This window comes from Equus przewalskii, chromosome 2 (assembly GCF_037783145.1).
Source record: "Equus przewalskii isolate Varuska chromosome 2, EquPr2, whole genome shotgun sequence".
Taxonomy (NCBI): domain Eukaryota; kingdom Metazoa; phylum Chordata; class Mammalia; order Perissodactyla; family Equidae; genus Equus; species Equus przewalskii.
Genome location: NC_091832.1, coordinates 52,585,179 through 52,601,148, shown reverse-complemented (window position 1 = coordinate 52,601,148; position 15,970 = coordinate 52,585,179). Strand labels below are relative to the sequence as shown.

General features: G+C 52.1%; 1 protein-coding gene across 9 annotated transcripts in view; it reads right to left on the bottom strand.

Moving 5' to 3' along the window:
* Positions 1 to 2,259: 2,259 nt before the first annotated feature.
* SLC25A37 (solute carrier family 25 member 37) overlaps positions 2,260 to 15,970 on the bottom strand; it is a 37,191-nt gene continuing 23,480 nt past the window's right edge. For 4 of the 9 annotated variants that reach the window (XM_008519812.2, XM_070606879.1, XM_070606882.1 and 1 more), the window contains exons 2-4: positions 7,327 to 7,555; positions 5,284 to 5,340; positions 2,260 to 3,444 (exon numbers count right to left, since the gene is read on the bottom strand). In XM_008519812.2, the coding sequence (XP_008518034.1) occupies positions 2,924 to 3,444; positions 5,284 to 5,340; positions 7,327 to 7,555 (807 nt within the window). In that variant the 3' untranslated portion in view covers positions 2,260 to 2,923. Of the gene's footprint in view, positions 3,445 to 5,283; positions 5,341 to 6,627; positions 7,556 to 15,970 lie in introns of all 9 variants that reach the window. The other 5 variants (XM_070606903.1, XM_070606925.1, XM_070606933.1 and 2 more) reach the window with 2 other exon arrangements.

The window sequence follows — 15,970 nt, the reverse complement described above, 5'->3', positions numbered from 1 at the left end:
CAAGGCTTTATTTTCTCTAGCTCCAGTGTCACAGTTGTAGCAGCATGTCGGAACATCCCACACATGAACACACATTTCTCCCCTTGTTCAAAGCGCTGGCAACAACTGAGAGACAGAAACAATGATATTCCATACAGGCATTTAAGAAACCACACTTGCTCACCCTTACACATTGTGTGGCTGGCCGGAAGGAAGCAGTGGTACATTCGAATTTAACAGGCACAGCCATCCTTCAATCAAGTCAAACAAAATCTTATTGGCATAACAGTGTGCTGCAGATGCAGCTCTGGGGGACTTCGAAGGACAGCCCTTGGAATAAGACATCAGCATCAAAAAAAAAAGAAATAGAAACAGAAACCACCCAGAAAGGATGTAGGCCAGCCAAGAGCTAGATTCAATCCAAAGTTAAGAAAAAACAGTCACGGATTGATGATTTATCCCCTTTGGAACAAAACCAATTCTTTACTCTAATATAAAAGTAAAACTATGATCTACAAGAGGTTGAATCTCAGGGCAAGGGAGCTGGGGCCTCAATTGCCACAAAATTAACGACCACTTAAATTTGCTTAGTGCTTCAGGACTTTCAAAGCTTTCTCAGCTCCATCGCTCATCCAGCCTCAAGAAGACCCCGCAGGCGGGCAGGACAGGGGGCACCCCCTTTCCCAGCCGATCCCTCTGCGCAGCGCACAGTGAGGAGAGCCCGCCCCCGCCCACCCAGCTCCCAAGTCCCTTCCTCCTCTCCTCCTCGCATCCCCCGACCCAAAGGAGTTTTCCCAGAGAACTGAACCGTTTCTTTTCTGAATACCAGAGAATATAAAATTCCGTAAGAAATAAGGAGTATTTTGCAGCAGTATTTGCAGCAGTGCGGCATATCTTAAGTGGATGAAAAGGGGTGGTTGGATAATTATTTGATCTAGTTTTTCTTCCATTGGCAGAATTTAACAGTCATGCAGGGCGTGTTTAGAGAGATGTAAACACTGCCCACAGAGGATGGTCGCCATGGCTTTTTGCATCCCCGAGTGGGACAGAAGCGAGCGGCAACTGGTGTCCACCGGAAGGTTAGCTCCAAAGTGGGACAGGTCAACAGCTGAACCCCCAGCCCAGGAGCAAGGCCCTGCTCATAGGGCACACGTGGGAGCTGCCCACGCGGCGCTCTCCTGCCCTCAACCTGAAAACTACTCCCGGAAGCACTGTGGGCAGCGTCCCAAGATGAAAACTGTCTCAGTGCCGCCTGAGCTCTTCCCAGGAAGTAAGAGCTGCTGAAGCAGCGGGTCTGAGCCTGAGAGAGATGCACAACACTGACCACGCCTGAGGCAAAGGGTGAAGGGCAAAGGGCGAAGGTAGGAACCTGGCCCGTCAGAATAAAAACATACACACGTGCTTCCTGCTCATTTTTTAAGAAGGGCTCTGAAAGGAAAAGGTAGAGCCATTTGGTCTTGCCTGGGAGAGAGGTCTGGCAGCCAATCAAAGGGCAGGGCGAGAGGAAATCAGCCTGTATTTTCTCTGAGTGATTATGCGGCTCGCCTCGGATGCAGGATGCACCATTTCAGAAAACAAGGCAGTCAGGCCTCACGTGCTCAGCTGACACAGACCCAGCGAGGCTGAAGGTGGCCCAGAGAGGCATCCTGACTCGTGCACGAGGTCCTGGCCTCTGTCACCGTGCGTGAGAGGCTCCATGATGGGGGAATTCATGGTGGGCAGGGGGACAGACAAATGCCATTGACACAGTTGCCACGGTTTTCACAATCCCTCAAAGTGGACAGGCAACAGAGATTTATCATCACACACAGAGACCAGAATACCCGATGTGTCTGAGTGAAAAGGTTGATGCAGAAATAAGTCCTAGGATAAAGGCAGGATTCATCCCAACGGCCTGCCCAACAAGCAGCCAAAGGTTGCCATGTCGCAGGCTTCTAAGTGCCGGCCCAAGGGGCACATATTCACGCCACTCACAGCAAGGGAAGGCGAGGTCTCAGCAGGTGTAAGACGAGCCATCCCAATTCTACTGGGGACCACTGTTGTCAGGTGAAAACCACCCTACCGCGGGGTCTGTGTGCGTGTGTGCATGCATTCAGCAAGAGAAAACGCCTCAGGGCCAGGTCTTTAGTCCTGGAGTTTTTAGGGAAGGCAAAGGGAGAAGGCACATGAAGGTGACTGATTGAGTAAAAGAAAAGAAATGTAGCTGGAAGTAATACATCATTATTTTGACTGTTTTTCAACATACCTTTTCTTCCCCCATGAAAAAAGAAATTCAAAATATAAACTTTATATTTTATTATTTTACATTCAAGTGAAACTTCCATTTGGGGGCTCAACACAATTTTAGGCCACTTTCAGCAATTTAGTACTTCGGTGCCCTTTTTATATAACCCAATGGAAGACTTCAGCCCTCTATTTTTTTAAAAAAACAGCTTTACATTCCCAGCTGTAACACTTATTTATACACACGCACAGGCATACACACAAATCCAAAAACTTCTACATAGAAAAATAAAGGATAAACATTATCCATCTATTTTAGACTGTGTACGGCAACTTTTATATACATGATTTTCTTTTTCTTTAATGTTTTCGGTCACTGCTCATTTTCTTCCCTTCTGTGTGATCTACAATTCCAGGGCAGGAAACTGCTCCAGTGAAGCAGAAATGCTACATACCTCTTGGGGGACGAAGAGAAAAAGCAATTTCTCGTTCCCCTTCCAAGGTCTCTCCCCACCTACCACCACCTCGGATGTCCCTGTGGACTGCCCCTGGCCTCCCGGTAAGCGGCTGTCCCTCCTTTCCTCTCTCTAAGGCGTCGGGCGGGAGGCCCACCCTGCGAACACCGTGCAACAATAATCTCAGTGTGAGGGCAGGGATGGAAGCAGGCAGGGAAAGCCTTCTAAAAATAAGATTCGGGCATCGCTCCCCACAGCCTGTTCCTTTAGTATGGAGTTCGATTCTCCAGCTTGCGCTTGGTGAGGAAGTACTTAAAAAACTCATAGACCGACCAGGAGATGGCCGTGGAGGGCATCTGGTGGATGACACGCGCTCGCATGCCTTTGAAGTAGCCGGGCAGGCCGTTGAGCCGGTACACCGTGCGGAAAGCGTTGGCCATGCCCGACAGCCGGCCGCTGATGTTGGCCAGGTTGAGGGCCATGTTCTCCTGAGTGTTGAGGAGGGTCTTACAGACGTCCAGCGGGGTGGTGGCGGCCGCGGCAAGGGCCCCGGCCAGCCCACCTGAGATGATGTGGGACTGCGGGTTGTAGACCCGGTGAGGGTTGACCTGCTCCTGCAGGAACTCGTAGGTGATGAAGTGGATGGACTGGAAGGGAATGTTCATGGTCAGCTGCGTGCTGTAACTCCGGTAGAAGGCCCCCCAGCCCTCAGTCCTCCACACCGTCCGGATGCAGCTGAGGGCCGACCGGTGCGGCGAGTTGTACATCTGCATGCGCTGCTTCACGACTGTTGCGGGCGCAGCAGGCCAGGCGGCAGTCAGGGCCAGTTGGTTGGGTTTGGCCCCACCCCGGGTCGGAGTGAAAGGGAAGCCAAGCCATAAAGAGAAACAAGTAAGTTTAGACACACTGGTCACAAGGCCCAGAGAGCTAGCACACACAGCCCCAGCCTGAGAAACCAGAGGCCAGCTCCGGAAACCCCGTTTACGCATGGGGCTCCAGGATCCCGTGCCAGGAAGGGGCTATTTCCTCAAGTTTCTCCTGCCTGCATCTCATCTAAGGTGCTCTAAACCAGGGGCCACTTCAGACTAGACTCACTGATCCGATCCCCAGAGCCTGGCTGCCTGGGCATCGCAGGCGCCGCCAGTCTAAACCACGCCTCCCTGCCCTGCTCCCTCCCAACCTGCCTACTGGACGCGTGCTCCCATCTCTCACTCTCAGTGCTCTGCACCTCTGACAGTGTTCTTAGCTTCTGTGTCACAGTACCCTCGGAAGAGACACTAGAATCATGTCAGCCCAAGTTCAATGACAAAGTCCAATGAAGAACCGGGCTTCGTTCAGAGGACCTGAGGCAAACGAGGGCCAACTGGGGTCCCTTACACTTAGAGTTTTAATCGTCCCCATGCACTGTGAAATGAACACGCACAGTGTGCTTTTCTTTACTTTTAAAGAAATAAAGTCCTTAAATCAATATAATGTCAAGAAGAAGGGGGGGAGTTGAACCTCACTTTTTTCTCCTTAAAAAAAAACAGAAACAAATTCTTGCCCAGTTGACATGGGCTTACTGACTGGTCACTGACCAGGTCCCTGTCTGAGTCGCCTTGAACATGCACCAAAGCAGCCACCTCCCAACCTGTTTCGCCCCGTCCCTGAAGGTCAGGACAAGTCCCCTGTCTGCCAGGGCACAGGGGGCAGCTACAGCAAGTAGACAATTTTCACCTTAAAGGACAAAAACAGACTAACATAACACATGCTTAAAATGTTGGAATTTTTACCTCTGGTTCTCCCTTCTGGAAAGGGGCCATCGTCAGATGGGGAGAAAGGTCCCACCTCTCAGAGAGGGTAACCCAGCTGAAAGGACGCCCAGTACCTGGTCCAAAAGGCCCTCACCTCTGAGACCCAAGTTGGCCAACGACACCAGGATATAGAAAAAGCAGACAGAGCTGAAGTCTGCACAGCTAAGAATTGTTTTAGAATGCTCTCAAAATTCAAAAGAAAAAATCGCGGGAGGAGACGCTAAAACAAACCGGCCAAATGTTCGTTCATGAAGTAGAGCGATGGGGGTTCAGAATACTCCTCTCTCTATTTTTGCATGAGTTTGGAATTTTCATAATAATTGCAAATTTCTTTTAAAAGAGCAAATTGAACCTGAGCCCTAACAAATGGCCTTTGGCAGACTCCCCCTAAATTTGTCTAGGGTTGATAAAGGTTAACAAGGGCCGGAGTGGTGTGTGTGTGCGTGCATGTGTGAGTGTATGTGTTAGACTAGTGCAAAAGCATGCAAAAGAGTCACCAGGAGAGCTTTTAAAACAGATTCCTCATCTCCAACCCCAGAGATTGTGATTCAGTAGGCCTGGGGTGGGGCCTAAGAATAAGCTTTTCTAGCATGCTCTCAGGAGATGCTGACGCCGCTGGCCCGCGGATCACACTCTGAGTAGCTGTTCCTGAGAACAGGAGTACCAGAAGCTCAGAGGCTCCCGTCCCGTCGTGACACCTTTACTAATGCGGAGGAAAACATCCTCCTTAGCCAGCAGGCCCCTTGCCGGACCTTCTGTCTCCCCACCCGCCCCTCTTTCCCTGCCCGTTCGCACAGCCCCTGCTGCCACTCCCTGGGACCATGAAACATTACCTTCTGCTGGATTCATTACTGCATCGTGGAGCAGGGTGGCCATACTCCCAGCTATCCCTGCAAAAGAAACTCCAGAAAATTACCCTCCGGGACAAGGTATTCCAAGGAAGTTCCTGGAACCCAAATCAGACGGAACCCCGGACACAGCTTTCTAAGAAGCAACGTTCACTATCAACTCCACCCAGGGGAGCACTGATGCTCAAAACTCTAGAGATCCTGGCAACGCCAGATAAAAAGGGGCACAATTACCCACACTTCAATCTTGCAGAAGCCTCATTTTCTCTCTGGGAGTCAACCTGGGGAAAGGGTAGACCTGCTCACACTGCATGGCACCCAGAAACCACACGTGGTGGCTTTTTCCACCGTCTAGATTTTTCACTCTGTCTACAGATTAACTCACTCCGCCCTTAAACTGGGCCAAAGGGGAGGATTGCACGTAAATGGCCGAGAGGAGAAAAGGTCTGAAAAGCAATCTGTAAGAAAATTCCTTAATAAAATCCAGGCATTTTTAAGAAAACAGGCAAGGGAAGAGCACACCAGGAAGCTCTGCACGTGGTACACTCCCAGGTAAGTCTGCAAAGCTAGGACCTGTCTCGGGGACGGCCGACCCCGTCCGAGGGTCTCATCCGAAGGGCCGGGCTCCAAGAACCAGGAAATTTACACAGTGTTGTAAACCAATGTGGCCTCCATAAAATAACTAAAAAAGAAAAACCCCAGGAACTTCAAACGCCTGACTCAGGCCTGCAATTTTGCGTTTGGCTTGGGGTTTCCTCCCTCTGCAGCTGACAGTGCCCAGTAACTAAGGCGCCGGCAGGAAGGTGGGAGGGAGGAGGAACACCAGGAGAAGCCTTCAGAAATGCACTTCTATCCCCCGCCCTCCTCCACACGCTTAGCATCATCCCCAGAAAGGTCAACACGCAACCACAGCACACAGCACGATGATGCCGGAACAGCGCTGGGCGGAACTCGGCATAAACTGGGTTCCGTCAACCCGCTTTCAAGGGCTGCAGCGACCAAGGAGTTCCAGCAAAAGGAAGGCCCGAGGCACAGACTCGGGGACAGCCTGGCTCTTAGTGACCGCGTCAACAGATACAACTAACGGCCAGTTTTTAAAAGGCAAAACAAATGTCTACAAACCAGCCAGGTGGAGTTATCATTACCAGGTCTGCTGACAGAAGGGACTTTTTTGGTTGTGAGTAGAACAGAAAGAAGGGGAAAACGTTGCTGCTGGTCACATCTACCTCTCCACTGTTGAAAAGCAATTTTGTTAAGATAAGTACACCTTACACTGCTATCCATAGCCCCATTCACACCCAAACAAAAACCAACAAAAGCCAAACCCACAGGAGAGGCGAGAATAAGCGCTCGGGCCGGTAAGACAGGCCTACGCAAGAGCTGCCCACAACTCCAGCCCCCAGCCCGCCTGCTCCCGCCAAACAAGAAAGGAAACGCTGTCAGCCCTTGCTCGCAGAGCTGCCACTCAGACAAACGGAGGAGGGGCGGGCGGAGGCCCTGGGCCCCCAGAAGCTTAAGGTGGGAAAGGCCGTCTGCGCTGGAGCAAATCCTTTGTCAGCCATAAAACTTCTTGACCTTTTCAAGCTTAGTTAGATCTTGACGTTGTAGAGACCTGTTGAACCAGTTTTTAAATAGTCTCAAAGAAGCTGTCCAGATAGCTTTTTTTTTTTTGAATCCAGCATTCAAAAGTTTTGTTTCTATTCAGGGTTTTCTCCTAGATCTGATCTTTACTTGCCTTTGAACGTTTAAAAGAACGAAACGAAAAACCCACACAACAATGAAAACTGAAACACCTCTGTCACTGATTTTCCCCAGGCTTCAGAAAGCGAAGGAGGGGAATGGAAAGAAGCGTGTGTGTGTGTGTGCGTGTGTCTGGTGTGTGTGCACACACAACTCTAGAGTTCTTTATTCGTAAGCAAGCGTGGCGGAGACGCGGCGTCAGGCTGCTGGGTCCCAGGGAGGAGAACCCTGGGGAAGGGTCTGTTGAAGGAGAGAACTTTCTAACTCCAGACAAACGCTTTCAAATACCGTTGGCTAGGTGGCTGTTTCCTTGGTGGCGGAAAACGTCATTTAAAGTCCTTTTCATGTTTTCATAGCAGGCAAAATACATGGCGTGGGCCGGGCCTGCACCCACCACCATCACGTTGAGGCCTCGCAAGGGCCTCCAGAAGCCTTCGGTCCGCGTGATCTTCTTGAGGGCTCCATAGACATTCGTGTACTGGGCTTTGGGATCTGGATTCAGACTCTGCATTCGTGTCTGGGAGAAGGCGAGAAAACAAGAAGAGAATGGCAGTTAACGAGGATGGTAAGGAGGGAAAGGAAGACCCGGAGAGAGGGAACAGTCCATTTTCAGTTTCACATTTCTTCATAAAGAAAACATTTACTCTCTCCCTCCTGGAGTCCTCCCTCCCCCACAGACACACCTTCACAAGGACTTCATCATACCCAGCAAAAGGGGGAACGAGTGGGGGCAGGATCGGGAGTAGGAAGACGTGCCCTGCCACTGGCAAGCTGTGTGACCTCTGATGAGTCCCTCAACCTCTCTGGGCCTTGAGAGCTTCAATTAAAAATACAGGATTGTCGCGAGCATCAAATGAAACAACGGGTGTGGAGATTCTTAATAAACTCAGAGGCCCAGTCAAATGTGAGTAGTATTATTACCCGGTGGTTCCCATTCTGGCTCTGAAGTCTTCTGCACCCTGACCTAGTGGAGGCGTCCAGGCTCTGACAGCTCCTGTTGAGCCGTACCATGAAATTTCCCCCAAGTCCTCCAGCCCTCACCCCTTCATCTCCTCTGAATACTTTTTCCACTTTGTCTTTACAAGTTAGCGCTTCCATATAAATGGTCTTGTTCTGAACTTCTCCCTATGTATAGTCCTGCCTCCTTGAGGCGGAGACCCAGCTCTCCCCACTCTGTGATCCTACTGTGCTCCCAGGCACTTGAGCAAGTGTGATCATTAATCTTATGTGTCAACCTGGCAAGGCCACCGTACTCACACTGGCTCCAACTATGGTCAAACTGTAGTCTAGATGTGGCTGTGAAGGTATGTTTCAGATGAGATTAATGTTTAAATCAGTGGACTGTGAATAAAGCAGATTACCCTCCATGGTGTGGGTGGGCCTCATCTAATCAGTCAAAGGTATGAAGAGAAAAAAAACTGATGTCACCCAAGGAAGAAAGAATTCTGTCTCCAGACAGTCTTTGCACTTGAGCTGCAACATCAACTCTTCCCTGGGTCTCCAGCCAGCCTGCCCTGCAGACTTCAGACTTGCCAGCTTCCACGACTGCGTGAGCCAATTCACATACACACACATATACACACCCCCTGTTGGCTCTGTTTCTCTGAGGAACCCTGACTAGCACAGTAGATGCACTAGTACCAGCGCTGGCTCAGCCCTGCAAAAGCAGCAGCATTTGCTCCTCCACTCCCCGCCCCCAACACACACGCAGACTGGAGGGTCAGCCTCCAAGCTCTGGCAGGGACATCCTTTTCTCTCCAAACAAAATCTCCCAGAAAACCACGACACAGAATTTAAGAAGGGCTTCTCTGCTTGGAAATGGGGTGAAGGGCTCAGGCCCTCCTCTCATTCCACACGGCAGAAAACTGCCCCCAGGAATCCAGGCCCAGAGGAAGAGCGTGAAAACCAACAACCTAATTACCGGTCACTTTCAGATCTCCCCAGCCAGTGACACCACAAAGAAAACGGGCACACCACTGACAACTTTTCATTTTGCTAAGAAAGGACGTAAAACAACAACAATATAAGCAATAGTCACTATCACCTTCTATTACAATCAAGATTTCCTAAAAGAGAGGACACTGTTAATGCTTAAAAAAAGGCAAAGACAACTACTTCTGATTATAAAACTGTTCTTTAGATTAAATTTAGCTTTATTAAAAACTCACTGCTTTACCCTTTTTTCTACCTCAAACGGGTGAAAATGCCCTGGCCCGGCCCCAGGCCGCCGCCAGATGCCTGGGCCCACATTCGGGGAGCGCCGGGGGCTGGGCTCAGGGCCTGCACCTTTTGGTTCCGTGTTTTCTATTCTAACCCTTCTCAACAGATCTCAGGCGGCGTAATCGCAGCGTGCAGCAGCAGCAAGCGAGACCCAGCGAGGAGGGGCAAGCGGCTGCTGGCCCAGCCACGTGCTCAAAGGCAAGGCGCTCGATGTGGGAGAGGCGACGGCTTCCTTGGGGACGGCAGAGGGTCTCGAGCACTACGTTCCACAAGTTATTTGAAATCGCTCAACTGTGGGAGCAAACAAAGCTTCGTATGGCACCCGGCTTTTTCCTCTGATTGCGCCTGACCAGAAGCAGGAGCACGAGGCAGTGGGCGGGCAGCAGGGAAGTCCCGCACGCGGGCTTTCTCACCAGAGCACCAGGTGAACTCAGCTCCATCACTCCCAGCGTGACCCTGGGGAGGACGGGGAACCTCTCTAAGCTTTAGTTTCCTCCTTCGAGAGAATGGCTGAGAAAAGAAAATGCCATTACGTGTCTATGACCATCACTCACTAACAATGAAAGGATTCACCAAGGGGCTAAGGAATCCGGTTCTCTATACGACCAGCCTTGCAGACGCTCAGTCTGTGCAGGCGGGGCTGCGTATGCCTCGTGCACAGCAGATCGCCAGTGCCTGTTAAGCGTCTAACTCGCAGTGGGGGCCCAGTAAATAGCTGTCGAGTGAATCGATGAACAGACACGTGCAATTTAGGATACCAACCAGGGTGAAGGATACTACGTATCTTACTTCACCTCCCCTAAATGGGAGCATGCATTCCTGGCACCTGTCCCCGCCTCCCCTCTTGTCTAGATCTCTCCCTCTTGATAGAAGTCCCTGTGTCGCTGCATTTCTCAAGCCCAGGCTGGGATCTGCTGAGCCGCAGGAGAGCCCTCCTTGGGCTGTCAATAAGGGGCGGCTCCTGCTGGCCCCACTCCCAGAGGGAAGCCCACCTGCCTCCGCCTCCTCCTTGCTGGTTTCCAGCCTGGGGAGACAGGACCACCTGTGGTGAAGGCCTTCGTTGGGTCCAGACGGGCAGAAATGAAAGAGCGCCTCGCAAGCAGAGGCGGCAGTGCGAGAGAACACCCAGGCCCCAGAGCAAGGAGCCGAGAGCCTGGACTACGGACCTGAGGCAGGCTGCAACAGGGCCACGTGGCCTTGGCTACGGCATCCCAACTCACTGGTCCCCAGTGTCCTCAACTGGAAAATGAAGGGGGGGATCAGAACAGTGGCTGATCATCAGAATCACCTGGGAAGTGTTTATGTAGCCCAGTACCACCCCAACATGTATTGATTCAAATGTTTTTTTAATTCTCCAGATGATTCCTATCATCTCAGTTTGGAGAACCACTACCTAGAGGCCCCTTGCAGCCCCAGCACTTTCTAGTAACAATCTCCATCCAGCCTTGGCTCCTGAGGAGGAGAGAGGGGGTGCTGGGGGAGGGAGGTGCATGCGGAGCGGGCAGAGGCAGGAACAGCGGGGACATGCTGCCAAGGCTTCAGAGCCAGCCAAGCTGATGTCATCGGTCTGAATTTCAGCTCTGGGACCTCGAGCAAGTTCCTTAATCTTGGGGCGTGGAATAATCCACAGAGAGCGGCTGGCAGGAGTGCGATAACTGTGGGAAACGCCTGACTCGGCCGGCAGTCAATAGGGACCCCCTCTACCCACCCTTTGGACATGTGAGGGCATCAGGTGGTCTCCTTTACAAAGCTGCTCACGTCGGCTTACAGGGGAAATGTGGGACTGATTGCTCACCTCTCCCTTTTTATTTTTTTTTAAAAGATTGGCACCTGAGCTAACATCTGTTGCCAATCTTCTTTTATTTTCTTTCTTCTTCTCCCCAAAGCCCCCCGGGACATAGTTGTATATTCTAGTTGTGGGTCCTTCTAGTTGTGGCATGTGGGACGCCGCCTCGGCATGGCTTGATGAGTGGTGCCATGTCCGGACCCAGGATCCCAACTGGCAAGACCCTGGGCTGCTGAAGCAGAGCACGTGAACTTAACCACTCAGCCACAGGGCTGGCCCCCATGTCTCCCTTTTTTAAATTAGAGGTGAGGCAAGTGGAGTAAATATTACTGAACAAAAGGCACTGTCCTCCCACGGAAGAGAAAAGGACTACTGGGCATCTCTGCACATGGGTGACTTTTCTGGCTTTGGGGTCGTCTCAAGGGCAGGCCACATTTAATGACTCGCACCCAGAACAGAGGCAAGTGGCCCAAGAGCGCAGAGGAGGACCCAGTGAAGCCTCCTCTGGCCACGACAGCCACAGGGGCCAAGTTTTGGGCCAGAGCCTCTTCAGTCCTAGGGTACTTTCATTTCTCCAACCTGCCTGTGGGGAGACCCCACTTGGGCCGGGCGCCAGGAGACAGAAAGGAAAAGTTGAGGGGGAGAGAAACAAGGAAAGTGTGAGAGAACTGAGAACGACATGGGCCACGCTGGGTGTCAGAAAGGAACTCGGAGAGCAGGACAGAGTGGTCCCGACCATCGGGGTCACGGAAGCTTCCTCACAGGAGAAGCTGAGAGAAGCAAAGGCGGCCAGGCAAGAGGGGAGGCAGAAGCGTCCGGGACAGAGAGGAGACAACCAACTCAGCCTCTCCTTTCTTTCTCGGCGACTGCCTGTAAAACGTGCAAGTAAGCAGTGGGCATCCTCTATCTAACTGTGGATGAGAGAAGGAGAAAAATTTAGGAGATGAGCGGAAACGACCCAAGGGTCCCTCACAGGATGAAGGGATAAATAAACAAAATGTGGATTTTTGCTGGAGAATATTCCATCTTCAGTTTTGCGGGATGGAGAGTTCTGTGAAGGGATGGAGGTGATGGATGCACAACAATATGAATGTGCTTAATGCTACTGACCGTACACGTAAAAATGGTTAGGATGGTACATCTGTTGTTAAGTGTATTTTACCACAATTTAAAAAACAAGTCAGGGTATGAGGGTGGAGAGAAGGAAAAAGAAAATGAATGAATTAGGATACACAGAGAGAGGGCAGAGATGGAAAAAGACAAAAAAACGGAGACAGAATTTCACAACCCGCCTTTCCTGTCCTGGGTTTCAGTTCCCGCGCACAGACTAGCTGCATGGTTCTCCTGCTCCTTTATAATAAACTCCCACTCTATGCATTTTAATTCTCCACTCTTGGAAATTCACAATGCACATTAGCGTATCAACGGCCCTGGGGAGGCCTTGGGAAGCGGCCTGTTGAACTCTGCTGACTCTGCACTTCTTAAACCTTTGTCTTTGGCTACAGAAGCCTTGCCTGACCGAACAGCCAGTTACACCTTGCAGAACACCGGAGAAAACACAGCTGCAGCCGACGGGGACCCAGGAAGCAGGATGTGAAGGATCGGCTCGAGGTGTCAGAGGACCACTGGGGCAGCCCCTGCAGAGAGCCGTCAGCAACGAACAGCCAGGAAGACCAGGCCTGAGAAGAGTGGCCAATAAGCAGGGTGAGCCCCCGGCTGCGTGTCATGAGAGAGGGTCACTCCACACCTTCTTGCGAAACTGCTGTTGTTCTCAAAGGGGAGGAGGGAGAGAATGCCTTGGCCCCCAAATCAGGAGACCAGGGTCTCAGGCCTGGTTCTGCCCCTCACTGTGTGACCCAAGCAAGTCCCCTCCAGCTCGAGAACGCGATTCTAGCGGAGGCTCCATAGCAATGACACAAATTCCGTATTTGCTCTGAACCAGCTCCATCAACCCCTAGCAAGGCCTGAATGGAGGGGTCGAGCCCCTTACTCAAACTCCCCCCTAAGACGACGAAACAGGGCAAGCCTGCCTTGTTGGCCTGTTCCCTCGCTGAGAGGAGGATGGAGAGAAAGTGGAAACTGTGTGCTCTGTCCGGGTGAGCTCGCAGGATCACGTGACAGGAGCCCCAGGCCCTGGGCAGAGGGCGCAGCGAGCTCAGGCCCTGCCGTTTCAGGCAGAAAGGCGACTTGGCCAAGATCACAGAGACCAGGCATCATGGATCTGGGCCGGGACTAGAGAAGAAAAGCGAAGAGAGCAAGCCAAGCCTGGCAGGGACACTGCAGACCTCCCTGAGGACCCTGCAGGGGACAGCCCAGCCTGGCCAAGCCCCTGAGGCATCACTCGGCCATGTCCTCCCACCTGACCTGGACACAGCTGCGGATTCCCACCCCTCCTTTCTCAATTTCTCAAAATAAGAAACTAGTAATAACTAAAACCTTCCCATGTTGTGAAAGTACAGGTGGCCCTTCCTTCCAGGACCAGGAGCAGATAATGTGAAATCTACCCGTTTGCTGAAAAGCCTCTGTCACGCTCCCACACAGAGGCAGGCACAGTGGGGAGACGGGAATAGGATCAGGGCATGTGGGCTGCCAGGTCTTGGTGGGAACACCAACATCACAACACGATGGGTGGGCACAGCTCCCACCGAGGGACCAGGGCTGTGCCCAGGAGGCTGGCCAGGAATCTCCGTCCCAGACTTTCTCCCAGAGAAAGGAAATAAGGCTCAGGCACTGAGAAAGTGCTAGGAAAATGCCAAATAATGTTAGCATCTGCTGCCCAGAGTCTGCTTCAGAATTAGAAAGCAAATTGGTACGTTTAATTCTACCCCGTCTGCCAACTGTTTCCAAGTAGAACTGACAGTCACTAAGGCGAACCACAGGAAAATGCCTAAGCCAAACTGCAGGGCCCAACCCCAGCCCCCTCCCAATTTTCCAAGCCCCACAGCCACCCCCCACGGGCACAAGCCCACTCTTCAGCCCTCTGCCGGCAGCTCCCCCATTTCTTCCCACAGCCCATCCACGGCACTATGTGCCCGATGCACTGGGGCCTGCTGCTGACGCTGCGACTCCTGTCCACAACCACCTGGGTGCCCATGCGGCTGGGCACGCTGAGACGCCACCCACGGACCCAGCAGCAGGCCAGGAGGGAGAGGCTTTTTGGCACAGTGCTTTGTAGGGGAAAGGACTGTTTTCCGGAGCAAAGCCACAGGCCTCATCGAGGGCTTGGAAACCCTGTCTCACCTTCCAGGATCCTTAGGAGGCACGCACAACTCACAAAGAAACCCAAACCACATCAAGGAGGACCACGCGCAGTAAAACTCTCAGCGCTCCACGAGTTCAAAACCACCAGCGTTCTGACTCAGAATCTGCGCCCTTATTGTGTGATACAGACGATGGACTCCTAATGGCGCTCCAACAGTCACACCCTGGCCCTTGGAAACACACACAGGAATCACCAAAAAGGACGCAGAAGGACACCATCCAGTGTCATTCTCACACGCACTCAGTAACCAGGAACAGAGCAATGCAGACAATTCTCTCAGGGGAAGGATGCTGTTCACAGCATGCCGAGGCACATCCAAGTTTACTCGCAAGTTCAAAATTCCAAATCGTGGCTTTTTACATCTCCCAAATTGGCAAAAATGTGTACACAAAGAGAATACACTTTGTCTCTCTCTCTTTTTTTAATCAAAAAGAAAATTTGATCCTCAAAGTTTAGGAATCAGCAAGAGAAAAATGACTCCTCAAAATGAGTCCGTGCCTCCCCAAAAGAGGGGTGGCTGTTGGTCGAATGATTCTAGCTGAGAATCACGCGGTGGGGCGGTGCTCCGAGATTCCAGCACATGCCTTCTGAAAGCCCGGTGAGAACCACTCGTTCAGAGCAAGGAAAAGCGCCAGCTTACTGGAGACCCGTCCGAAAAGCTGTACAGAATGGAGAGGAAGGGTGGAAACACCTCCAGCTGCGTCATGCCCGTGTCTGTTTCCCCGTCCCACCCACAGGAAGCCCCAGACCTGCCTCGGTTGTCGGTCGCCCTGACGCTGGAGGAGGGTGGGAGGACGCGGCTCACGTATGTGAGAACTAACCATCCAGGCCATTCCACCTTCTCACTTACGGCCCACATTTTCAGAAAAGTCACATTCGCCCTTCCGAACAGAGCAGCCACACTCCGGCATTCCTGGTCACCTGTCGCCTCTGAGGTGCGGGGCCTGGCCTGTAAAGAATCCGCGCCGCCAATCATGCATACTCTGCAGACGCAATCCTGAAACCGCCAGGGCCCATTACAGGGTGTGCTTCACCGGGCACTGCTGTTTCCAGGGACAAAAAGACTATAAGTGAAGAGCCTCCACAAAGAATGGGGTAGAAAATACAAATTCCACCAGGACATCTGAAACCAAGTTCCTCGGCCTCCCAGGGGAGAAGCCACAGCACCAAACACCACTTCTCCTGGGACAGGCCACAGTGTGAGGAGTCAGACGTAGGTCACGTCCAACCCGGAAAGGGTGGTGGAAGAGGAGCCATCTGAGCTGCACCTGAAAGAGGGACAATCCTTCAATAGGAAATGAGGCTGTCATTACAATCCCTTGGTAACATTTGGTTTTTGACGACATACATGTGTTACTTTGGGGGGAAAAAAAAAGCAAGCAGGGCAGGCAGCACAAGAGGCCAATTCTGGCTGAAGGGTGTGACTGTGCTGGTGGGTCCTGGCTGAGGACTGTGACTGTGGCTGTGACGGTCAGCGGGTCTGGGAAATGGAGGAGGGTGTCGGCTGGAGGGTCTGTGCACAGGGAATGCAGAGGTAAGGTACGGATGGAGAGGTAGCCGCAGACCTGGGACGGCGGCTGAACAGGAGAAGATCAATGACCATCTGCTGGGAGAAGGGCAGGTTGGGGCTGGACGACGGGAGGCCCTGAGGAGCTTGCTAAGGG